Source organism: Podarcis raffonei, chromosome 11 (genome assembly GCF_027172205.1).
Source record: "Podarcis raffonei isolate rPodRaf1 chromosome 11, rPodRaf1.pri, whole genome shotgun sequence".
Lineage (NCBI taxonomy): Eukaryota > Metazoa > Chordata > Lepidosauria > Squamata > Lacertidae > Podarcis > Podarcis raffonei.
This window is the reverse complement of record NC_070612.1, coordinates 55,881,845-55,908,652: the sequence shown is the minus strand read 5'-3', so window position 1 is coordinate 55,908,652 and position 26,808 is coordinate 55,881,845. Positions and strand designations below refer to the sequence as shown.

The 26,808-nt window shown below is 46.2% G+C and overlaps 1 protein-coding gene across 2 annotated transcripts in view; it reads left to right on the top strand.

Annotated features, from left to right (window-relative positions):
* Window positions 1-3,902: 3,902 nt before the first annotated feature.
* LRRC2 (leucine rich repeat containing 2) overlaps window positions 3,903-26,808 on the top strand; it is an 86,303-nt gene continuing 63,397 nt past the window's right edge. Inside the window, exons 1-2 of one of the 2 annotated variants that reach the window (XM_053408221.1) lie at window positions 3,903-4,011; window positions 16,542-16,687. In XM_053408221.1, the coding sequence (XP_053264196.1) occupies window positions 16,563-16,687 (125 nt within the window). In that variant the 5' untranslated portion in view covers window positions 3,903-4,011; window positions 16,542-16,562. Of the gene's footprint in view, window positions 4,012-4,387; window positions 4,519-16,541; window positions 16,688-26,808 lie in introns of those variants that run through there. The other variant, XM_053408220.1, reaches the window with a different exon arrangement.

Genomic DNA, 26,808 nt, shown 5'->3' with positions numbered 1-26,808 from the left:
GGCGTACAGCTTCCAGGTCGTTAAGATACAACAGCCTCATAGTTATACTTTCATAATTATTTGAGAGGGCAAGATTTTCTCTGGGTTATCCAAAAAAGCAAAAAGAGTATGTTATGGGGGACAATAACCTCTCAACTCAGGGATCAGGGGCTACCATGTTACTCATCTTTTCCTGTTTAATAGACGAAGGTTGCATATCATTAACACCTGCAAACAGGCAGAAAACAAGAAATGAATATAATAATAATAATAATAATAATAATAATAATAATAATAATAATAATAATTTATTATTTATACCCCGCCCATCTGGCTGTGTTTCCCTAGCCACTCTGGGCGGCTTCCAATCAAGTGTTAAAAACAATACAGCATTAAATATTAAAAACTTCCCTAAACAGGGCTGCCTTCAGATGTCTTTTAAAGAGAAGATAGCTGCTTATTTCCTTCACATCTGAAGGGAGGGCGTTCCACAGGGCGGGCGCCACTACCGAGAAGGCCCTCTGTCTGGTTCCCTGTAACCTCACTTCTCGCAATGAGGGAGCCACCAGAAGGCCCTCGGTGCTGGATCTCAGTGTCTGGGCTGAACGATGGGGGGTGGAGATGCTCCTTCAAGTATACAGTATGGGTGTAGCCAAGGAGGGGGGCAGGGAGGGGCAGCTGTCCCCCTAAATCAATAAAAATAAATAAAAAATACATAGCAAACTGAGGTTCTGCCCCCCCCAACAAAAGGCCTGTGCCCCTAACAAAAATCCTGGCTACGCCCATGCTGAAGCCTCTCATTGTTGGAAAAAGCTTCACCTGTTGATATTCTGACTATTTTCATGGGCTTGCCGATCAGAAGGTCAGTGGTTCAAATCCCCGTGACTAGGTGAGCTCCTGTTGCTCTGTCCCAGCTCCTGCCAACCTAGCAGTTTGGAAGCATGCCAGTGCAAGTAGATAAATAGGTACCGCTCCAGCGGGAAGGTAAACGGCGTTTCCATGCGCTGCTCTGGTTCGCCAGAAGCGGCTTAGTCATGCTGGCCACACGACCCGGAAGCTGCACACCGGCTCCCTCGGCCAGTGAAGTGAGATGAGCGCCGCAACCCCAGAGTCATCCACGACTGGACCTAACGGTCAGGGGTCCCTTTACCTTTACCTCAAACATTAGAGATGGAGGTACAAAAGGTGCCAGAAGCTACTGTTAGGTCCATCATGAGACGTCCACCAGCTTCTAATCACAGATACCAGCAGGCTTCAAGCAAGCAAACTTACCTTATTATCGCTCCCTAGCATCCCACTGCCAGAGGATTGCCTCCTTCCATTCACCAGTTTGCCTCCTGCAAGTGAAAGAAACCTGGGCAGGGCTGAATGTCACATCCATTGCCAGGTGTGTCCTGCTGGAAACAGAAAAGGGCTTTCCCCTTGGCCTGCCTTTACATCCACTCAGTTGCCAAGTGCTGTTGTGACATCACAAGAAACCCACAGCCAATGGCAACAGCTGGGGAGGCATCATCTTCATTGCTTTGAGCCTCACAATGGCAGGTGGACCTATCAGTGATTATGTGATTGTTTATTTGGGATGTGGGTGGAGCTGTGGTCTAAACCACTAAGCCTCTTGGGCTTCCCAATCAAAAGATTGGCTGTTTGAATCCCCTTGACGGAGTGAGCTCTCGTTGCATTGTCCCAGCTCCTGCCAACCTAGCAGTTCAAAAGCACACCAGTGCAACTAGATAAAGAGGTACCGCTGCGGCGGGAAGGTAAACGGTGTTTCTGTGTCCTCTGGTTTCCGTCACGGTGTCCCATTGCACCAGAAGCGGTTTAGTCCTGCTGGCCACATGACTTGGAAAGCTGTCTGTGGACAAGCGCCAGCTCCCTCGGCCTGAGAGCAGGATGAGCGCTGCACCCCATAGTCACCTTTGACTGGACTTAACCGTCCAGGGGTCCTTTACCTTTACCTTTATTTTCACAGCAATTAGTGAGGTAATCATAATGATCAGGGACATTCTTTGGAAGCTTGGTCTGTGGATTGCTGACTTTTCAATCAGCTGCAACAGTGATTTTCAATGTAGCTTGACAGTCAGGTGATGACATTTCTCTTTCTGCTGAGAAAGGCTTTCCCTGAGAACTCCTACTTACAGAGCCATTGTGAAAGGCACAGCTAAAAAAGCTGAGTGAAACATTGACCATCCTATTATCTGTGATCTCCCTCCCCTGCCTTTTGACTCAAATTCAAAATTCATTGCTTAAAATGCTGGACTTGGATTTATAGTTAATCACGGTGAAAGCAGAACATAAAACTAGTTTGCCCTGTTATGTTGACAAAAATCAATCTATCAATCCTGTAATTATGGAACTTTATCAGTAGCATAATATAGTTGACAGTGCGATGCTCTCTGTGCAATTTCTGAAGTGGTGCATTATCATTAGTCTCAGTTTACATACAGTCGCCAGAGGAAAGTGCTCACTCTCAAATATACATGAGAAAAGCTCATTTGAGGCAATATGACCTTTGTACATTTCGAGTAATTTGAAAGCTCAGCTTTGAAACCATAATCATAGTTCCTTGGCTGACCCAGACTGTCTGAATGTTCAAAATAATAAATCAACCCTTAGAAATCAAGAAATAAACAAAAATAACGAGATCTGCAAATGAGCCTCTCTCCCCCCCTCGCCACCCTTTGCCTCCTGGGTTACGGAATCCTTCAGATGCACAACCATCAAACTTACCTCTGCAAACATGAAGGCTAGAAACTTGCATCTGAGCCTTCTAAAAAATAAAAACCAGAATGACCTTTTAGCCTTGTGTAGTAAGTGGCTCATATTGATTCATGTTGCTGTGGAAGAGGGGAATGCACAGAAGCCATGATCCAGTGGAAGACATTTCGGCTGATTTACTGAGTTGATTGGGATGAAAGGCTAGAATTTGATGCGACACCAATGGCCTCCTCGTATGTTCGGCTCCTTGTCTAATGAAAGAGGCCAAAGGTTAGCTGGTGGTTGGTGACATTCTCACTACTCTGCTCAGAGTAACTGATTCTATTGCCAATAGCAGACATGGGAGATGGGGAACACAGTGGGGATCGGAGGGTTAAAGCTCCCTGTACCCTTCAGGCTGGGTTCCAAATCCATATTGTGGGGCCTCAAGTTTCCTAATGACTATAAAAACAGGAATTCATACAAGTGCTAATTGCATGCATGGCACTGTGCCTATTTTTGGCTCTTTTACAGCTGAATAAGAAGCTGAAAGGGACGCGGGTGGCACTGTGGGTTAAACCACAGAGCCCAGGGCTTGCCAATCAGAAGGTTGGCAGTTCAAATCCCCACGACAGGGTGAGCTCCCGTTGCTCGGTCCCACCTCCTGCCAACCTAGCAGTTCGAAAGCACGGCAAAGTGCTAGTAGATAAATAGGTACCACTCCGGCGGGAAGGTAAGCGGCCTTTCTATGTGCTGCTCTGGTTTGCCAGAAGCGGCTTAGTCATGCTGGCCACATGACCCAGAAGCTGTACGCCGGCTCCCTCGGCCAATAAAATGAGATGAGCGCCGCAACCCCAGAGTCGTCTGCGACCCTTTAAGAAGCTGAAATCAGCAGCCGCAACTTTCCTCTGCAAAGAAATGCAGTGACGGAGGAGGCAAAAGCCCTTTCTTTTTTGCCTGTTGTGCAGTGGGCAAAAGCACGGCACTTCAGCACACAGCCAACGGTGGCAGCCTTCTGCAACAGCCTTCTGTTACAGCCCCGGCAACCTGTTTACTGAGAGTCCTCGTGTGCTTCTTGGCACAGCTACTTCACATACATTTCAAAGTGGCTGTCTCACAGATGAAGGCCTGCCAGGAAATAAAAGTTGGACCTGTTCCCGAGAGCCCTCTTTGCGACTATATCAGGAAGCAGAGAACCTGCCAAGTTCAGAAGGGCAGTGGCACCTTTTCCTCTAAACAGGGAGCGTGTCTGGCCAGACTGTTTTGTGACTAGGTCCCTCTCCCCAACTCCTGCTCTGCAGCACCACTCAGGTCACCCTGTAGCCATGACAGCTGCAGGTACTTTCAGTTCTCCTTCTCATTTCCGTATTTCATTAAGAGGTCTCCAGACTGAAGGAAATTAGTCTAATTCTAACCGCGTATCGAAAAAACAAAACAAAAAACAACTTGGCTTCTTTCTTCCTGGAATAACACTCTGGCACCTCTGTGTGATTTTAAATAACGCTGGGACTACAGGTCAAAGGAATGTTGTTTTTATCACCTTCGCCGAAGTGCTGTTAAGATGCTTAGCCTATTAAAAGTTCATTTCTTTTATCTGAACGGAGCTTTGCAGAGCTGATATTCTATCATGTCCATGGCTGCTTTCGAACCACAGATCATGTTAGCACATTACAAATATAGAACATTAGCAAATCTGGAAGGCCAGTCACGTTGGCAAGTTTAAACAAATAGAGATACTGGACTGACCAAGGGCTATGTTGTCGCTGTAAACAACCTCAGAGTTTCCAGTTTTCTTGCCACACAGGTACACCGAGGAGCTCAGAACAATAGTGCTCTTAGGTGTAGGTAAGTGGTGGACTGTTTTGCTGGCTCTTGAGATTACAGTGCTTCTGATCTGCTGGGGATCAAACATGCAAAGTCATCAGTGATGATTGATGGTGCTAGTAGTGTTTTAGTGCCTGTCAAAATGTGTGTGTTTGCGTGAGAGAGAGAGACAGAAAAAGAAATTCAGAAAGAAAGAAATATATACCGTAGCTTATATATATAAAGTTTAAGCCTGAAACATTATGGTTTTTGGGTCCACTTGGTTTTTCATATACAATGATGAGCTAACTGAACACATTCATTACACCGACCTGAACTTGCAATGTATATAATGAGAGGTTGTTGGTTTTTAAAAAAAATTAAAGCATACCGGACCGCAGTTACTAGTATTCTCTATGTCTCCACTGTGGAAAACAAAACAACCCCTGCCTTCTAAAAACTGTACTATTCTATCTCAAGGGCATAGGTTGGAGTGAAAATGATTTACTATATTAAAAAAAAGAGTTTTGGGAGATTGGCTATTTATCTTTGTTGCGTGTCAGGATCTTGAGTGACGTTTAAAAGAGTTATAGAACGTCTGCTTCTGAAGGCCACGTGCCAGGTATCTAATGGACGTAGAGCAGATCTGGTAAGCTGAGAGACATTTGTGTGTGAGAGAGAAAGTGTTGCTGTAGATCAAAAGGTTACGTTGCAGATGAACAAGTTATCACCTGGCGCCCATCGCTGTAAGAAGAGCATGCATGTTAGTTGAAAGGCGAAATACCTCCAGGGAGGAAATATTAAGGCTGGAGGCAGATGTGGAAGATAGGGTTATCAGGGGCTCCAGGTTCGGAGGCAACATGCCTCAGTTTCTGGAGAACAGCCGGAGGAGAGGACTATTGCTTTCATGTCCTGCTTATGTGGGTTTCCCATAGGCATCTTGCTCAATATTGTCTATGCTGACTGGTCATGGCTGTCCAGGGTTTTCGACTGGGAATGTTCCCAGACCTACTTGCAGATGGCGGAGATGGAAGCTGGGACCATAGCTGTCAAGCGTCCCTTATTTGGAGGGACAGTCCCTTATCCCAGCACCATGTCCCGCTGCTGTCCCTTATTGATGGATGTCCCTTAAATTGCCCTGATTTCAAAGGAAGCAGCTCCTCTCCCTCCCTCTCTGCCAGCCAGGGAGGAGGGAGGCTCCAACTGTGTTGCTTGGCTGCCCAGTCTGCCCCCCTTCGGCCTCCTCTCACTAGCCTCGGCCCCCGGGAGCCCCTCCCCGCCGGCACTGGTGGGAGCCTCGGGCCCTTCCGCCGCCATCCTCCTCGCGGCCGCCAAACTGAGCGTCTCTGCCTGGGGCCTTCCCTCTGCCTGTCACCGCTGCTCCCGCTAGGCCGTACTGCGGCTGTGCCGCCGAAGGACCCAGATGAGATGGGCAGCCTGGCATGGTCTATGAATTGCTGAGGAGCCTTGAGAGGAGAGCGAGGGCAACCACAGAGAGAGCAGTTCAGAGAGAGGAGGAAGAGGAGGAGGCGGAGGCGCGGGCAGGTGTTCCAAGGGCTACAAGGGAAGGACCGCAAGTGCTTCTCCCATAGATTTGTAGTGGTAGACTAGCATAGATGGTCTGATCTGCGGGTTTATTTTGGGCGCTATTCCCCCCCTCCTCCCGCCCCGCCTGATGGAATTGAGAGCTGCAGATGGAGCATGAGAGAAAAGATACAGAACTGCAGCAGCATCTTCGTAGCTTGGACTTCGTTTTGCGCAAAAAGTGGTTGCTGCTTGTAGTTATTTACCGTATTTTTCGCGCACCCGACCATAACACGAACGTAGTTTTTAGAGGAGGAAAATCCGTAGGCATGCCACCCGTAGGCATTTCCTCCATAACACGAACAGACATTTCCCCTTACTTTCTAGGAGGAAAAAAAGTGACTGTTATGGTGCAAAAAATACGGTAATTGCAGTGTTTCATCAGCTGGTGTCTTAAGCAGCAACCTCTGGAAACGAAGGGCTAAAAACCGGCGCTGCTCTCCAAAATTACCTGGTCCCTTTTAACTGGTTGACTAAAATCCCTTATTTTGGCTGCTGGTCCCTTATTTTCAAGGCTGCTGGTCCCTTATTTTCAAATCTGTAAGTTGACAGCTATGGCTGGGACCTTTTGCATGCAAAACAGATGTTCTACCACTGAGCTATGGTCCTTTTAGGGCTTGAATACAGCGTGGGTTGTGAGAGATGAGGCACAGGATCCAGTTTTGGATCCGAAAAAGTTTTTTTTTTGGGGGGGAGTTTTCCTTTTTTTAAAATTAAATTTTTATTCAGTTTTCCTTTTCATTCATTATATACATCTCATAGCCATAACATTTTCTATTCATTCCTTGTTCCCTCCCCTCCTCGGCTTCTGCCAACTTCCGCTTCTGGTTTGTTTCTCCTTTCGCCCACCTTGCTACCTCCTAAAAGAACAAATACTAATAGTATACTTATACAACAACATCTAACCTAAAAACATAAAAATGAAAATAAGTACACCATATTATTTCCCTGTCGTCTACTACACATTTTCTAATACTAATGATGTGAATGTTTATTTAAATCCTGCCATCAAGTCTACAGACTTTCTTTGTTTCTGCAGATATAATATAAATGGTTCCCATTCTTTTTCAAAGTCACTGTTGTCTTTTTCTCGTAGTCTGACTGTCATTTTTGCCAGCTCTGCATAGTTCATCAACTTCTCTTGCCATTGTTCTTTAATTGGTATTTCTCCAGTCTTCCAGTTTTGTGCAATCAGCATTTTCGCAGCTGTAGTGGCATACTTAAATAGAGTCCTCTTTTCTTTTGGTATATCTTGACCTAAAATGCCTAGTAGAAAGGCTTCTGGTTTTTTTTTGCAAAAGTTATTTTCTACATTTTCTTCAACTCATTATATATCACTTCCCAATAGACTTGTACCTTTTTTCAATCCCACCACATATGATAAAATGTACCTTCCACTTCACACCTCCAACACTCTTTCTTTTCATTTTTTTATACATTTTTGCCAATTTAACCGGAGATATATACCATCTATACATCATTTTCATATAATTCTCTTTCAATAATATGCAATCTGTAAATTTCAAATTGACTTTCCACAGTTTCGGATCCGAAAAAGTTGAATGGTATGGACTCTGGCCTGGCTCCTCACTCCTGTTATTTGAGTGAAGACCAGGCCTAGTGGGGAAGGACTGGAGCTCAGTAGCAGAGTATATGTTTGCCTGCAGACACCCTCTGGTTTTGGTATGGCTGGGAGAGAACCTTGTCTGAAACCTTGGAGAGCTGTTGCCAGTCATTGGAGACTCAATGAATGAGAGAGGCCAATGGGCTGACTCAGCATATGACAGCCTTAGATGTTCCTAAGCTGCTATCAAACCATTCGTTGTAATTATGATAATTATTCACGAAACACTGATATCGTGGCAATAAAATAAAGATGAGTAAGATGAAGTAAAGTCAGCAAGGAAGGACGGAGCTTCAGCCACATGACAGAAGGAGGAATCTGTCTGCGGAATGATTTGGGCGTCTCAGTGAAGAGAAAGGGGAATACGTCTGCAATAAGTCCCTCTCTGCGTGTAGCTACAGTAGCATCCATCAAGTTCGATGGGAAACACATTAGTGCTATGAGAGCAGGGGAAGTACAAAAAGTACTTTCAATTGACTACTAATTAATCCATAATTAAAGACGTAATTAATGAACATCCCAAGAGGAGCTTAGACTTTGTGGGCAAAGAATACAGCAATAAAAGAGAACCTTCTCGATAAGATAATTTCCTTTGATGAGTTATAGAATACAAACCCTACTGGATTTAGGGTGCTGCAGGCGATTCCCTTGCAGAGGGCACCCAGCTGAGGGGGCACAAAATTGAAACTGTCCATAATTGAGAAGATTCATTTGCAGGAACCAAATTTTAGTCTTGCGTACGGCACCTTATTACAAAAGTCTAGCCCAGCCTACTGTGTGTATGAGGAAAATGACAACTTTCCACAGGTGATGTGTTGCTCATCTTTTGGGACCGGTGGGCACATCTGGAATTTTGTGAAAGTGCCCTGGGTGCAAATGAAAGTTTGGCTGCTTTGGCAGCCTGGCATAACACAAAATGGCTGCTATAGCTAAAAAAGCGGGAAAAGAGACAAGCTCACACAATGGTGTGGGCCTCCCTCCATTAGAACCCTGTCAAGTTGCAACCATGACATACAGTGGTACCTCAGGTTAAGTACTTAATTCGTTCCGGAGGTCTGTTCTTAACCTGAAACTGTTCTTAACCTGAAGCACCACTTTAGCTAATGGGGCCTCCTGCTGCTGCTGCGTCGCCGGAGCACGATTTCTGTTCTCATCCTGAAGCAAAGTTCTTAACCTGAAGCACTATTTCTGGGTTAGCGGAGTCTGTAACCTGAAGCGTATGTAACCCAAGGTACCACTGTATATCCCAGAGGATGTCACTACCGTCCTTGCCAGAACCAGTGGTCCCAAATGTAGGGTTGACACCTGTCCTATATAATACAGGATTGTCCTGTATTTCAATGCAAAATGCTACGTCCTGTACAGTGGTGCCTCGCAAGACGAACGCCTCGCAAAATGAAAAACTCGCAAGACAAAAGAGTTTTCCGTTTTTGAGTCGTTCCGCAAGACGAATTTCCCTATGGGCTTGCTTCGCAAGAAGAAAGCCCATAGGGAAATCTCTGGGGACCTCTTTTAAATGCTGGCGGTGGGGAGCAAAGCCTTTCGCCCCCCGCCGGCCTTCAGAAGAGGTCCAGGAAGGCTGGCGGGGGCCGAAAGGCTTTGCTCCCCACCGCCAGCATTTTAAAAGCGGTCCGGGATAGCAGGGCTTTCCCGCTATCCCAGACCGCTTTTAAAATGCTGGCCATCGGGAGCAAAGACTTTCGCCCACCGCCGGCCTTCAGAAGAAGTCTTTGCCCCCCCCGCCTGCCTTCCCGGGACAGCGGAGACTTCTCCGCTGTCCCGGGGCGATCTTAAAATGCTGGTGGGCAGCAGCGAAGCGTTCGTTGCCAACCCCCAGCATTTTAAAAGCCCCGGGACAGCGGAGACGTCTCTGCTGTCCCGGGGCGACCTTAAAATGCTGGCGGGCGGCAGCCCGGGGACAGCGGAGAAGTCTCCGCTGTCCCGGGGCTTTTAAAATGCTGGCGGTCGGGAGGAAAGCCCTCCTGTCCCCGGAGCTTGCGGGGTGGGAGGTGGGGAGAAGGGCTTTTCTTCCCACCGCCAGCCTTCAGAACAGCCTTCTGAAGGCTGGCGGTGGGAAGAAAAGCCCTTGTCCCCCCCCCCCAGCCTTCAGAAGAGGTCGGGGGACAGACTGTCCCCGGACCTGGTCTGAAGGCGGTTTCCATAGGAACGCATTGATTGATTTTCAATGCATTCCTATGGGAAACGGTGCTTCGCAAGACGAAAAACTCGCAAGAAGAAAAAACTTGCGGAACGAATTAATTTCGTCTTGTGAGGCACCACTGTATTGATACAGTTTTGTCCAGTATTTCAGGTCTTCTCTCTCTGCCAAGTTAGGGATCCTGTCCAAATGCATGTGTTTTAAAGGGTGTGTGAAAGGTAATCTATTTAAGGACTGGGTAGCCAAGCAGAGATAGATTTACAAATTCATGTGTTTGTGCGCGCACATGTGTGTGTGTAACAAATTCCCGAGGGGCCATCCTGTTAGGCCGCAATAGATTGTAATGGATTGCTTTTAAGTCACTTCAGCACCAGATGAAGAAGAAAAAAATCGCCCCCAACTGCCTCGCCCTGTATTTTGCCAGAATAAATGTGGCAATCCTACCCAATGGAGATTTGGTGCTGGTTTGTGCAGTGGTACCTTGGTTCTCAAATGCTTTGCTTCCTAAACACCGAAGACATTTCAATCGTTTTTCAGAAGTCAAATGTCTGATGCGGCTGTCGGCTATTATTTCCGGGGAGCCTGCACCAATCAGAAGCCGAGCCTTGGTTTTTGAACATTTCGGAAGTCAAACGGACTTCTGGAACAGATTAAGTTTGAGAACCAAGGTACCACCATATTTGGCGCTTTTGTTTTTGCTATTTATTTTGCATTTTTGTTTTTGAGGCTTTTTCGGTTAATTTGTTTTTGTGACTGTGTGGAACCCAGTTCGGCTACTGATTGATTGATTGTGTGATTGCGGAAACGGATAAAAGCCCCCCATCCAAACAATGACCACCATCAATTTCAGGTAAGAATTTTTTTATTTTTTTATTTTTATCATCTACAATACTGTCTCATTTATTTTATAGTACGGTACATTGATTATTGCTTTCATTTTATGGATCAATGGTCTTGTTAGATAGTAACATTCATGTTAAATTGCTGTTTTTGGGTTATTTTTAAAAGTCTGGAACGTATTAATCCATTTTGCATTACTTTCTATGGGAAAGTGCACCTTGGTTTTGGAATGGACTTCCGGAACAGATTAAGTTTGAGAACCAAGGTACCACTGTAAAGTGTGTAAGTGACACAACCCATGTGCCTACTGCTTGCATACATTGCCACTATGATAGGGAGCCATGATCGCATCACAGCGGCAACCAACAAATCAGATATATTCACATGAGACACAGGTCTGTTACTCTTATGCACCTCATGTCAAACCATCTTGGTGGCATTTGTTGCTGTGCTTCAGGCTGGCACTGAGAGCAGACTTAAACTTTTCTGGGAAGCCACATGCAGGTACGGTTGCCATATTTCAAAAAGACCTTGATATTGGCTATTTTTCAATTGACTTGCCTAAGTGCCACCTTTCGGAAATCCCCCCCCCAGACGTCAATTCCGCCTTTGAAATCTGAGTAATGTTCAGGAAAATCTGGATGTACGGCAGCTCTAGGTGCAGGAAGAAAGGAACACTTCAGAGGAATGTTGTGGAAAAGGCTAAAGCATGATACTTAGAAACCTATCAAATCTATGTTTTCTAAGACACAGAGCGAGTTTTCATGGGAAAAGTGCTGGGATAGGAGGGAAGAGCTCAGACACAGAGCTTTAAAGTGTGGACCTGTGCCTTGAAACACAACACAAAAGGAAGCCTAGATGAGCTTTTAGTTAATGAGTGCTGCGATGATGTACAGTTTGCGAAAACTACATTTCAACAGAAGATTCATCTTGAGAATGTGTTAACTGTGCACATTAGTTTCAGTCGAACCTCAGCACACCTAACATTTCTGGCAGAACTGGGTCCGCAGGCTTCCTTGTAAAAGTAAAATAAATGGAGGGGAAATATGTAAATTGTATTGGTTTCCGCAAAACAAATACATAAACCAAACCAGGAAACCAGGACCGATGAGACGTGCAAATAATAAAAATTCCATTTCTGAAGCCTGAAACTGTGAATAATGTTGGAAATATAAGTAACACTAATGTGGCACGCAGTGACTGTTGAATAATAAAAAAAGCAGCTTCAGATCTAGCCGTTGTGCAGATGGTAGCAGCTGCTTTGAAAATGCTCTGGAAAGCAGAAAGGGATTTTGCAGCAGCCCTGAGTTATGGCTGATGCATTGACTCATTCCTTTTGTAAATCTCAGGTAGCCATTGGAGAGGCACTGGCATGATTCTAGCTCAATCTGTTAAACACAAGCATATTGATTCAGGCCCAGTAAATTCTCCATGTGTAAATAGGTATTGCTAAAGCTAGGATATGGAACAACTGATTGGTTCAAAATTGGGAAAGGAGTACAACACGGCTGTATATTGTCTCCCTGCTTTAACTTATATGCAGAATTCATCATGCGAAAGGCTGGGCTGGATGAATCCCATGCCGGAATTAAGATTGCCGGAAGAAATATCAACAACCTCAGATATGCAGATGATACAACCTTGATGGCAGAAAGCGAGGAGGAATTAAAGAACCTTTTATTGAGGGTGAAAGAGGAGAGCGCAAAATATGGTCTGAAGCTCAACATCAAAAAAACAAAGATCATGGCCACTGGTCCCATCACATCCTGGCAAATAGAAGGGGAAGAAATGGAGGCAGTGAGAGATTTTACTTTCTTGGGCTCCATGATCACTGCAGATGGTGACAGCAGCCACGAAATTAAAAGACGCCTGCTCCTTGGGAGAAAAGCAATGACAAACCTAGACAGCATCTTAAAAAGTAGAGACATCACCTTGCCAACAAAGTTCCATATAGTAAAAGCTATGCTTTTCCCAGTAGTGATGTATGGAAGTGAAAGCTGGACCACAAAGAAGGCTGATCGCCAAAGAATTGATGCTTTTGAATTATGGTGCTGGAGGAGACTCTTGAGAGTCCCATGGACTGCAAGAAGATCAAACCTATCCATTCTTAAGGAAATCAGCCCTGAGTGCTCACTGGAAGGACAGATCCTGAAGCTGAGGCTCCAGTACTTTGGCCACCTCATGAGAAGAGAAGACTCCCTGGAAAAGCCCCTATGTTGGGAAAGATGGAGGGCACAAGGAGAAGGGGACGACAGAGGATGAGATGGTTGGACAGTGTTCTCGAAGCTACCAGCATGAGTCTGACCAAACTGCGGGAGGCAGTGGAAGACAGGAGTGCCTGGCGTACTCTGGTCCAGGGGGTCACGAAGAGTCGGACACGACTAAACGACTAAACAACAACAACAACAAAGCTAGGATTACCTGCTACAGCTACTATAGACTCCAACATGCGGAGCTTGTCACAGGAGATACTATTGTAAATTACTCATCAGCTCCCCTTTCCCCAGTATTGGACTGTTTCTTCTCTGGCCGAGACCCTCTTCTTTTTATAGTGTATTGCCAAAGAGACCAACTTTCATGATCTCTCTGAGTAATAGATCATAAAGCTGAGTGAAACAACAACGATGTATCATCTACGAAAGGTGGCCTGTGACCTCAAAAATAATTCAAAAGAAGGCGGCCTTCAGGAAAGATGGGCTTCGCCAGCAACAGATATAGTATAGAGTCGTGCAGAAACTGCAGCTAAATGCCCTTCCACCCGAATCCTGTGAGCTGTGTGTGGCAAAAGCTCATCGAGAGAGGAGGCGTCATAAATCAGCAGTGTGCTTTCTGACAGTTTCCCCCATAGCGTGAGCAGCTAGGCAGGAAGGATTTATCCAAATATGCCTTATTCACATCTACGTAATGCGAGCTCTTCCTTTGCCAGCACGGAGCTGGGTATTTATGGGAGATGATGCAGGTGATAAATCGTACATGAGTCAGAAGGTGGAAGCACGGGTGGTAGAAAACAAAATGAAAGGCTTGTAACTGGAGGAGGTCGGGGTACACATTCGTGATTTATACCTGCCCTTTCCCATGCAGTGGGAGCGTATCATACAGAAGTGACACGAGAATTAGTCTTCATTATGGGAGTGTCCTTGACTTTCTCGCGAGGATGCCCACTAGCTTCCCCCAATCTTGTGCCCTCTATACTTTTGGACTACAACTCCCATCATTCCTGACCACTGGCCATGCTGCTTGGTGCTGATGGGAGTTGTGATTCTAAACACCCCACCAGGTTGGGGAAAGCTGCTCTAAAATGTCCCTTGCAGGATAGAGTATGGTAGTCATAGCCCATCCTGTGCTAGCTTGCCTTCTATTTATACGTGGGCATGCATGTGGTTAGGGACGCGGGTGGCTCTGTGGGTTAAACCATAGAGCCTAGGACTTGCCGATCAGAAGGTCGGGGGTTCGAATCCCAGCGACGGGGTGCGCTCCCGTTGCTCGGTCCCTGCTCCTGCCAACCTAGCAGTTTGAAAGCACCTCAAAGTGCAAGTAGATAAATAGGTACCGCTCCAGCGGTAAGGTAAACGGCGTTTTCGTGTGCTGCTCTGGTTCGCCAGAAGCGGTTTAGTCTTGCTGGCCACATGACCCGGAAGCTGTATGCCGGCTTCCTCGACCAATAAAGCGAGATGAGCACCGCAACCCCAGAGTCGGTCACAACTGGACCTAATGGTCAGGGGTCCCTTTACCTTTATGCATGTGGTTTTCAGAAGGCTGCCTGCCTAGGCATTGACCATACCCATAAGAATATAGGAAGCTGCCTTATATTGAGGTAGATCATTCGTCTATCCAGCTCAGGACAGTCTACATGGAGTGGCATGAGCTCTTCAGAATTTCAGGCAGTGTTCTCTCCCGGCCCTACCTGAAGATGCTCGGAATCAAACCTGGAATCATCCGGATGCAAATCAGATGCTCTACCACTGAGCTACAGCACCTCCTATTTTCATTATACAGTGGTACCTTGTTTCTCAAACTTAATCCGTTCCGGAAGTCCATTCAAAACCAAAGTGTTCCAAAACCAAAGTGTTCCAAAACCAAGGCGTGCTTTTCCATAGAAAGTAATGCAAAACAGATGAATCCGTTCCAGACTTTTAAAAACAACCCTGAAACAGCAGTTTAACATGAGTTTTACTATCCAACAAGACCACTGATCCATAAAATGAAAGCAATAAACAGTCACACAATCAAGCAGTAGCTGAACTGGGTTCCACACAGTCACAAAAACAAAACAAAGAAGCTGCAAAAACATAAAAAAATAGCAAAAACAGACAGACCTCAGTGTAAGACTCAAAACGGAAGTGTGGCACTCAAATCGGAAGCGTAACACTCAAAATGGAACATGTTCAGCTTCCAAAAAAAAGTTCGCAAACCGGAACGCTTGCTTCCGGGTTTGCAGTGTTTGGGTTCCAAGTTGTTTGAGTCCCAAGGTGTTTGAGAAACAAGGTACCACTGTATACAGTATATATATATATAAGGGGGGGCACTAATATTTTAAATTGTAGCCAGAAAAGTGCTTTACTGCTATCAGTTCCAAAAATTAACAGAGTTATAAAATGGTGCTCAGTGCAAAGAGTGTTAAGCTGTGACAGGCCACTCTCCGTGTCCCTTCAAAGAGATGCAAAAAAAGTTCTAAAGACATAGCTGGATGATGGATTTTAAGAAAGTCTGCTTCAAAAACCCCAGATGAAAGCTGAGTTCCATGGGGAGAGATTCTGGAGCACAAAAGAGTTCAAAAGGGATTTCCTTTACGTTGAAATGAATGCAGGTTATGTAACAAGTTTCATAAATTACGTAACTGTTATGTACTGAGTTGAATAGGATCCAAACTGCAGCAGTCTGATTGGTCCTAGAACAATAGGATTCAGAATGCAGCAGTCTGATTGGTCCTAGAACAATGCAGCAGTATGATTGGTTGGCAGGAACTACCCAATCATGCTCCAGATAGAAGTGAATCCACAACCTGATTGGCTTACAGTAGAATTCCGGAATTAGCCAATCATGTGCAGCCCATTGTGTAAATAATGTATATAAAGCAGATACTTTGAGGGGACTTTCATTCATTCCTCCTCACCACTATGAGCTGAATAAAGAGCATGAAATCACTTTGCGACTCTGAGTATATTTCAGTAACCCATGTTAAATAGTGGACAGAGAGATGAATAACATATTATTTGGTGGAAACCACACTGCGGCAGGATGGAAACAGTACTGAAGGCAGGGCCGTCTTTACCCAGGGGTGCAAGGGGTGCGGTGCACCCAGGCACCGTTTACGGGGGGTGCCAAATGTATTATGAGGGGTGACAAATGTATACCTACCGTATACTGGTCCCTCTTGATCGGTGGCAGTGAAAAGCAATGGAGCCCCTCTCCTCTGTCGCTCTGTTACTCCATAGCATCAAATATTTCCGACAAGTCAGGAAATAAAAGCAGTTATTTCTGTTGCGTCATCGTTACAGGTGAGCGATTTTCCTCCCCACAGAAAGGTCAACAACCTTGAGTTCTCCCCCCCCAAAAAAAAATCTGGGGGCGGCTAAACTAAATTTGGGGGCACTGGGCGTATCTTTGCACCCCGGCAGCACATATGCTAAAGACGGCCCTGACTGAAAGTGATGAATACAGAGAGGAATATGGATTATTAAAACTATTGCAAATACTAACTCTAATAATTTTCTGTTTTGGTTTGATTGTCATGTCCTCATCTGAATGGAGGACTGAAAGGATTGTATGCCTATGCCTAACTATATTATCTTCTTTTCTTTAAGTCATCAGCTTCTTTTTCCTTATAATGATGCCATGTTAATAAAATTGTTATTGCAGGAGAATCTTAATGTCAGCAACATGGGGCATCAGGTGATCATATTAGACTTTGCGGCCATCAGAGGAATGTGGGAGATTCGGGTTAAGAAGCACAAAGAACGGGAAAAAAAGGAGAAGCAACGAATAGCCCAAAGCGCATTAGAAAAGTAAGGAAATGTATCATTCTTTTTAATATTAATCTGATAAATTGCCTGAAAACTGAATTATAAATCAAGCTGTCGATGAATCATTGTCAACAATAGCCTGTCTGCATTATTTTATTAGATAATTTCCCTTTTTCTAGGGGGATGCACGCTAACATCCTGCATTCTTAAACACATTGCAGAAGTTAAATATCTCTTTGCGTTTATGATACCGGAGCCAAGCTATTTCAGACTCTACCCTGAAATTACCTCCTGATTTCAGCACATCGCATTACATTTATTGGGATGGCTATAGCTGCATTAGGACCTGAGCAAAACCGTGCAAACTTAGTATAGCACTGAAAATAAAACAAAACAAACTCCATGCCTGCAGTTATGGAAACTTGGAAAGAGACTTGATGAAACAGGCCAAGGATTCACCTGGTTGAGCATCTTGTTTCCAACAGCGGCGAGCCAGAGAGTTCCCCAAAGACCTTGACTTTTATTTGAACGGTTAACCACCTTGGACTTTTAAATGCAAAGCGGGGTGTATCTGAAACCAACCAACCTCACCAGCCCTTCCCAATTGTTTTCCCTCAACAGCTGCTCTTGAGAGGCATGAGTTCTGTGGGTGCATTTAGGGGAATTTTTGACTCTGGTCTTAATGGTCTTTGGGGAAAATCTGCCTCTTTATGTGAGTTATTTCATTCCCTTTAAAAAAGCTAGTGAGCAATCCGGCTGCATTTGTGGGCCCAGCTGTTCATCTGACTGAGGTGCGGCCAGAGGCGGAGCAAGGTGGGTGTGGTGGGTGTGGTCTGCTCCGGGTGCAATCCCCTGGACGCTGCAGATGGTGTACCCCCTGGGACGTGCGCGGCAACCCTCTGGGATGCTAGCCCCGCCCCCGGGTGCACGCCGCTCTGGGTGCCAGAGCATCTAGCTCTGCCTCTGGGTGGGGTAGAGGTGGAGCTTTGTCCTAAAGTTGAAGCTTGACAGCATTGGTAACAGCCATTTCTAGACATTTCCTCCATGGCATCACATGGCAAGCAACTGTGGCATTCCCAAGCTTGTGGCAAATATGTCAATTGCGTGTTGAGGTCCCCAATCCACCCCCCAAAATAACTCACAACGGACACGTAATTTTTTGTTTAAGATTTTTTGGCATGATTTTGGCCACAACTTTATTAAAATACAAACTGTGAGTGGTTGTTTAGGCATTGGTTAAGACTATCTGTCCCCCCGCCTGGGGACAGAACTGACTTCCGGGCACCACCGAAAGACAGTGCGGGGGAAAGCAAGTCGGGGAAGAATTGGAGCTGAGACACAGACCCTCAACTCTCACCCGCCTGCTCCCTGAAGGCTTGCCGGCCCTAGTCCCATTCCAGGGATTGGACGAAAAGATGGCAAGCCCCAGGATTCCTTTAACGGAATTCCCTTTCCGCAGCAACCATGGAGGGGCAGGCCCAGCCTATCCTAAACCCTCCTCCACCAGATTTATAACCAATGCCTAACCGCCAATCGAGCCCTTTATGCTCGCCGCCAACCACTCACAATCCCAACCCATTCTTCAACCCTTCAATTACCGCATCCAACCAGACATCATTCCCCAGCTCGGAAAGATGTACCCCATCATTGCGGTAAAGGGCCAGAGCCTTGAAGGTAATATCTGGGTGGTAAATCACCAACCCACCCAATTCCGTTACCCTTTTGCTCACTGCGGAATTAATTCGCTTCCTGGCCCTTTCAGCAGCCTTGGGTTGAGAAATGCCCAGCCAATTGCTCCTTTGCAGCAATTGTGACCAAAATATTTTAACGGTAGGTATTAAGGTCACCAACTCCCCCAAGTCTCTTTGAATTGTGGAGCGCAAAGTATAGCAATCAACCTTTGCTATATCATTCTCCCCCAACTGCACCACAATTGCCAAAGGGGGACCATGTGAAAGCACCCTCCGCTTAATTAGTGGGATGAATTCACTCCACCGCATTCCCCGTCTGGATATCCACGACACCTGTACGTGCTGTGGGAAGCCAAGATCCGGTCCCCTTCCAGACTGCCTCGCTCTGATGCCAGCCCAGTGAACGATGCTGTGCCCCACAATCCAGATACGGACTGGAGCGAGACCTACAGGGTGGAGAACAAGCACACATCAATACAATAATTCAGCATCTCTTCCGCACGTAACCCTTGAACGCATCAGACTTCCACCGGCCCAAGTCCTTAATCCTGTGGGCCGACAACCCCCAATGGGCTGCTGTTGTAGCAGCACCAATGCGAAAGGAATGGGGTGCAAAACCATAAGCCGGGACCCCACAAGCAGAAATAACCTTACGCATTACCTTGGAAAACTGATGCCGTGCCAAGGGACGACCATTTTCATGAATGAACAGTGGATCCCCCCCCAGAGGGCCTCACTGCTAAGAATTTCCTCAAATCCTTAACCGGGCTGAATGAGGCGTGTTCAGCGGTAGGCAAGCCGCAGGCTGCAATAACTGGCGCACGACGTGAGCAATTAGATGCCTGTCGAACCGGAACCCATTTCTGTGCACTAAGATCGAGCCAGCCCCCAAGGGAACGAAAAGCCAAATATTTCCGGTATCCAATAACAGGGCAAGGGCCCACCTCACCTGTGACTGGAAGCCTGATGGTGGTAAACCTGCTCACTAGGTCTGACTTAGAGCTCCAGACACTTATGACAAGCTCCAACGCAGATAAGGAAAAGTCCTGAGGCAGAGCCAGTGTGGTGTAGTGGTCAAGAGCAGCAGTCACGCAATCTGGGCAACCGGGTTCGCGTCTCCGCTCCCCCACATGCAGCCGCTGGGTGACCCTGGGCCAGCCACACCTCCCTGAAGTCTCTCAGCCCCACCCACCCCACAGAGCGCCTGCCGTGGGGGAGGAAGGGAAAGGAGAATGCCAGCCGCTTTGAGACTCCTGAAGGGGAGTGAAAGGCGGGATATCAAATCCAATTCAAATCCAATAAGCCTCCAAACTCTCAGCCCCGTGCTGGCTCCAACACAATTTCCCCAACCCTCAGTACACCAAAATTACAATGGAATACTGAAAGAAGTCTCGTCTTGATCTTGAACCAGTCGACAAGTCTTAACTTGTTGCGGATACTGCATAGGTCAAAGATTGACCGGCTTCCTGCCTGCTGTCCTGTGAAGGTTGGAGCCTATTCCAACCTTCCGAGACCCTGCGCACGACACACTTTTAGAAGGGTCTCTGAAAATTAAAGCTTTACTCTAGCAGACATTGCAGCAGACTGAATTCTGATAGTTTTAACAGTGTATCCGATCTGCAGCAGGTGGGCGAATTACTGCAGGTCCTGCTCAGAAGATGGGGGCAGGTTCCTCTGAATGGCCGAGGACTGCCAACTAAATTTTAAGAAATCAGTCCAGGCCTTCTCATAAGGCCTGAAAGCGGATGGGGAAACGTAAGCTACTACTCCTCATAATTATTAATTGTTGCCAAGTGCCACAGGAGCTCCGGAAAAATCCGGCTATAGCTGGGCATCCAGAGCCCAGGATCTGAAGCTCTCCAACTGAAAAAACGGGATAGAGCGACAGCGAAAACATTAGATGATCCCGAAATAAAGCGAGCAGAAACGCAATATTAAACCTTAAGCAGTGCGAAGACTCTGCCAGAGCATGAGGACCGTTTTGCCAGGACTCTCACACTGCTTGGTTATCAGACCAAGACAGACCCGACGGTCCCTAAACTCCTCAGTCCAGATGTGCGCTGACACTACAATGGGGAAAACTCGAGAAAAGTTAGGTCACATGTGATTGCCTTGCCCTGCCAGGCTCAAGGCCACTGTACATGATGATGAAGGGACCCCGGGCCATGAGACCACCTGGCCAAGCGGGAATGGAAGGGGCAGCCTGGAGCAACCACCCTGCATGCAAAATTTTAACTGACCTAGGAACGATAGGATCTGACAAAGCAACACTTGCTTCAGAGGAAGTATTACAAGAATAACGTCCTTCAAGGCAAACAGCTTTTCCACAGGCAAGCAGATGTTTGAGCAATGGTATCCAGCTAGCCCCCAAATACGTTAAAAGGGGCAGTAGGAGCCACTGTCCTCCACTGCCAACAGAACACCCAGCTCCTCAGGGAATAAAGGGGCGTCCAGTTAGCCTAAGCAGTGGCTGGTGTCACATGAACCAGCCAGTAAAATAATCCACATAACGATACCCCCAGTTAAACGAGTCTTGACTCGGAATGTTCAATCCAGAAAGGCGCTAAAGGACTCAAGTGCTGCACAGCCTATTGAGCAACCCACCGGCATCGCCTTATCAATATAAGGACCATCCAATTAAAGCCTAACTACTTAAAATCTTGAAGGTGAACCGGCAGCAGCCTAACAGCCGATTCAATATCGCATAATGCCAACAAGGCACCTCCTCCAATTTGTTGGTAAGCTCAACTGCCTGATCCAAAGATGCATATTTCACGGAACAATTCCGGAGGGATAGCATCATTCACTGAGGTGCCTTTGGGATGCGATAAATATGGATCAGATGGAATTATATGGGGCTTTCTTAGGGACGATCCCCAATGGGGATAAATGAAAATCGGGAATAGAAGGAGAATCAAGGGGATCCCACCATACGTCCCAATGCAAGCTGCTTCCTAACCTTCTTTCAGGCTACCACAGGTAGCTCTCTAACTGGCTTTTGAGTTGCTGTATTCCGAGCCACTGGCTGAAAAGCCACAGGAATCCCAAACATTGGGAAAAATCCTTCCCACAAGCACAAAGCCACTGACCCATCTAGATAACCTTTTAGCCAGGCTTTCAAGGGAGATATTTTTATGGAAATATGGGCAAGAGGTATTGAGTTATTGCTTGCCGGCTCCCGCTTGGGCAAGATGCCCTGCCTCGTGTTGCTACCATGATGTGTAAATTTACAGGGCCAACGCTGGCCAGAAACCCTAAAGTAGTCCCAACAAAGCTGCCACCGGGCCAGCTTCCTGCATACCAGCTTCAGGTTCTATTGCTCAGGGAATTTCCATTTGAAATGTGGAGCTGTGCAAGTGGTCCACATGTCCCCATCCCTGGGATCCTAGTGAGCTGAGGGGATGATGGCAGCCCTGCGTCTAACATTCCCATCATAGTGAATTACCACTTATAGAATAGTGGGGTTGGAAGGGACTCCAAGGATCATCTAGTCCACTCTCCCACAATATAATAATAATAATAATAATAATAATAATAATAATAATAATAATAATAATCTATTTGTACCCCGCCCATTTGGCCGGGCTTCCCCAGCCACTCTGGGCAGCGTCCAAAAAAATATATATATTAAAATACAGTAATGCATCAAACATTAAAAGCTTCCCTAAACAGGGCTGCCTTAGATGTCTTCTAAAAGTCTGGTAGTAGACATCTGGTGGGAGGGTGTACCACATGGCGGGTGCCACTTCCGAGAAGGCTCTCCACCTGGTTCCCTGTAACTTGGCTTCTCACAGTGAGGGAACCACCAGAAAGGCCCTCGGCGCTGGACCTCAGTGTCCGGGTAGAGTGATGAGGGAGCATGCAGCTGTCCCAAACAGGGACCAATCCTGCAACCTAGGCATTACCGGCACCATACGCTGACCAGCTGAGCTATCCAGGATGATCCCTAAAGACCCGGAACAGCCTCACCCTGACCCCTGGAGAGGTCCAAGGTGATGTCTGAAACATCATCAGAGCCCAGGGATGATTTACCTGCAAGGAGATGTAAGCATCATCCCTGCTCCGCTTTTTTTTCTGCCTCTGAAGACGCTTCCTTCTGGAAGAAGGCACCTGGGGCATCAGCAAGTCATCCTCTGCAGGAGAGGCAAGCTCTGGAGGCATCTGCAAAGGCCCTGTCATAGACTCCAAAAAGAAAAAACCTAAACAATGTGAGGAACAGGTGAAACCAATGCTTTGTGCACCATATGGGGACGCTATTCAGGCCAGAAACGCTGCCAGAGGCCATCAAATTATAGGGCCAAGCGGGCCAAGCCCTAGGATCACCTGCTAGGCCAGACATAAATGTTTCCAATGAGATAACAAACTTGAGGCAGCCCGCCGCCTGTCCAGGTACCCCTGCTTGCCCTTTAGAGGGAAGCACCTCCTCAAGAAACCCAAAGTTCTTTTTGGGAGCAATATCACAAATGGGCCAAACTACCCAGCAACAAAATAGTCCAAAAGGAGCAGCTTGTTTTGCTTTGTTATAACAATGGCTAAGTGGGGGATATGAACCCTGTCTCCCAGGTCCTAGTCCTGCACTCTAGCCACTAAGCCACAATGGCTCGTCTCTAAAACGGCAGTCGCCACTATCAGGGCAAAACAAACTTGAAGAAAATAAACTTGTTCAGAAACAGCTAGTTAAAGAGCATACAAAGAGTGCTCATTGGAGGCACAGAGAGCCTCTGGCTCCACTCTGTCTGCCTAAGATATACATTAGCAACAAGTGAGCCTGCAAACAAACAGATAAATTCTTATAGAGAAAGAGAGTCACATGTCACAGTGACTTAACAATTACTGTACTGCTAACTGTAGCAGGCTAGGCTTGAATGATATGTGCAGGCCGAGCAGGCCGTGAAGGCCTCCCTGCTTCTGCTCTCTGCCTTTTATAGTCTCATTGCAATATTAAAGGAACTCAATATAGTGCTCCCGCCCAAGGCTAGATTAAAACTTGGCCAACAGCACTGCACACACCCAAAATAAAGCCAACCTATGGGGATACTATAAATGAAAGTGATTCCAGGTAAGCTGGGAACAGCCCTGACTAGCCCCACAATCAAACAGGCGAAAATGGGGAAAACTTCTTTGCAAAAGAAAGCCCCTAATGGGGGCTCTCTCCCTATTGGGAAAGGCAAGCCCAGAAGGATTATGCACGGGCAGCGCTCACAGTTACAGGGAGAATCTTCCCAAAGGGCAGGGTAAGGGGTGGGGTGGGAAATCAAACAGAAAAAAAGGGGGGGAATTAAATTAATTAAGGGACTAGAGAAGACTAAAAAGAAGGGGGAAATAAAGAAATGTAACCAGACAATCCAAGTGCTCCAGGTGATCCGTTGCATGCAGCAAAAGAGAAAGTAGAAGGCTGCATGCAGAGTATTTAAACCTTTTACCCCTCCCACCAAAATTGCAACATAACTTTTCCCCCAGCAACTCGGCAATCCAATCAATGCCCCCTGGCCATCTTGGAGAACTTACCCAGCAACAAAGGGGGTGGCTCAGTAGACCCCACCGCAACACGTGCTCTCCCTGAAGGAGAACACGCTCTGTGTGAAAAAGTACTCTCTTCTGTCTATCCTAGCTACTGCCAACAAATTTCATCCAGTGGCCCCAGGTTCTGGCATCGGGGTGAATAGTATCACTTTCCTTAAAATGTGCATAATTCTATAAACCTCGAGCATGCCCTCCCTTAGTTGTCCTTTAAAAGAAAAATTAAAAGGTACTTACCCTTTTCTCGCTGAGGTGTTCCAGACCTCATGCAAGTTGTCCTTGTATCTCTGTGTTGTCATTCTTTTAAGACAGAAAGATAAACATAGGAAAATGCCCTCTTAAAATGTGCTGGGAGGGGGGGATTATTGGGTTGTTTTTCTTTTTCTTTTTATTGTGTCTTTTGTGTTTTTATATTGTGATTTTGTGTTGTGAACTGCCCTCAGACCTGCAGTTATAGGGCGGTATACAAATTTAATAAATAATAATATTAAATAGTAATATATCAAGTTGGACTGATTGCCCATCTAGCATATTACCTAAGTTTTAATGTTTTACCTCAGAGTATGCTAAGTGGCCTTGGCTGTCATAACAAGCAAACATTTTCACATTTGACAGGAAATATCTTTAATACCAGAAGTCTACAGAAACACTTTGTTAGCAGCCACAAATCTTCTACAGAACATAGATGTATTCTGATGGCCACTCTTAAATTCTCTCCGAATTACCAGAGAGCTAGTTGCATTCACTTTCATATTACAGCTGCAGAGCTTCATGTTTACTCAAACTGAACAGACTCAGGTTTTCATCAGCTATGTATGAGGACACAGGCTTATATTGACATTTATTTCAATTTGCTGAAGTGTTTATGAGCCACCCAGTGGTATCTAGCATGCAAGAAGTCAAAGAGTTCTTCTGTATAATTCTCCTCTTTACGGGACTTGGATGACACTTGAGCACTTCACTCCTTTAAACCAGGGGTCAGCAAACCTTTTCAGCAGGGGGCCGGTCCACTGTCCCTCAGACCTTGTGGGGGGCCGGACTATATTTTGAAAAAAGAAAAAGAAGAACGAATTCCTATGCCCCACAAATAACCCAGAGATGCATTTTAAATAAAAGGACACATTCTACTCATGTAATAACATGCTGATTCCCCAAAATCCCATGACTGTAATCATGGAGCATGAATTCTAACACAGAACTGTGCACAGTATTTCCCAGCACATTACCATTTACTCTGGCTCCAGTGTGCTCTTGCCACTAGCATTTGAAGCTGTGTACACATGGTGTTAGGGACGCGGGTGGTGCTGTGGGTTAAACTGCAGAGCCTAGGACTTGCCGATCAGAAGGTCGGAGGTTTGAATCCCCGCAACGGGATGAGCTCCCGTTGCTCAGTCCCTGCTCCTGCCAACCTAGCAGTTTGAAAGCATGTCAAAGTGCAAGTAGATAAATAGGTATCGCTCCAGTGGGAAGGTAAACGGCGTTTCCGTGCGCTGCTCTGGTTCGTCAGAAGCGGCTTAGTCATGCTGGCCACATGACCCGGAAGCTGGACCAATAAAGCGAGATGAGCGCCGCAACCCCAGAGTCGGCCACTGGATTTAATAGTCAGGGGTCCTTTACCTTACACATGGTGTTAGTTGCAATCTATATCTACTCCGTCATTTGCGAGAAACACTGCTGATTGATGCGTTTCCCCTCAAACCAGCTTCCGTCCAATTTGAAAAAAATAAGCCACATTCACTTTGCAGAGAAGCTGAGGTGTTGCACACACCCAGATGGCAGCTTCAGGAGTCTGCAGGCACGGGGAAACCAAACTGTTAATGTGCACTGGGGGAAGACAGCTCTGTCCCCTCTCTGATGTGTACAGCAACATGCAAATACAACGTGAGACACAAGGGAGATGAAACAACCTCGCTGCCTTTTGAACCAGTAATGTGTACGTATCCATTGATTGGGAAGCCTGTAGTGTAGTATGGTAAAAATCATTTGACAACGCTGCAATGATGATATGCTTTTAGGCTTGACAAAGGCTGCAATTATGTTTAAAAATGCTCCATTTGAATTGCATGTGGCATATTTCACATCAACCCAAGAGAAAGAAAGAAAATCTTTGATAAATTGAGGGTTTGATGTGTCAGAGGTAACAGTGTATTTTGTCAAGTGAGTTAAACGATGGCTTTTCATTTGATTATATTGGCTAAAAGTGGCATGCAAAATCTTGTTATTGTGAAATTTAAATAGAAGTTGTTGAAGTTACTTTGAGAGAGGCTAAAAGAGTCCAGCAGATATTGTCAATGGAGCAGGGATTTGTTATGTTATAAAGGCTTTCATCAGTGTGTTCTCCAATCACAAAACTGTTTTGAAGGCACGCTGAAGAGGACTCTTCTGTTGACAGTTGGAGTCTCTCTTCTCCAAAGCAGTGCTATTTGGTGTTCAGTTCCCCTCACTCCGTAAGATCTTATGAGATTTTAGCAAGATCTCATGAGATCTTGCTGGAAATCAGTGCCAATGCCTGCGCTGCTTCTCTGCTGGTGACAGAGGTGCCATGGCTGAGCCAGGCCTGGTGAGCATAACCATAACGCCTCCTTGCCTGACCATCCATCACACCTCTGTGGCCAGATCCTCCATACACTGGGGGATGAGTATTTGCAGGGGAAAAGCTGCTGTACTCATGGGAGCTCCCTGTGCAATTTAGAACCCTGGTTATGCTGAGTTCAGGCCTTTGTCTTCCAATGCATGGAGGAAGCGGGGCCAGTGTCAGTAATGTGCCCTTCCGCACACCGGGAGAGTCAGCCTCGAAAATTGAGCTGAGTGAGGAAGAGGCTGACTCTGGAGATGAGAGCTGTCCATCTGATTTTAGAGAGAACAGCCCAGGGCCCCTTTTTTCCAGGGAAGAAGTGGTTAGTTCCCAAGGGGAGGAAGAGTTGGATGTTGGCCAAGGCATTGCCAGGCAAC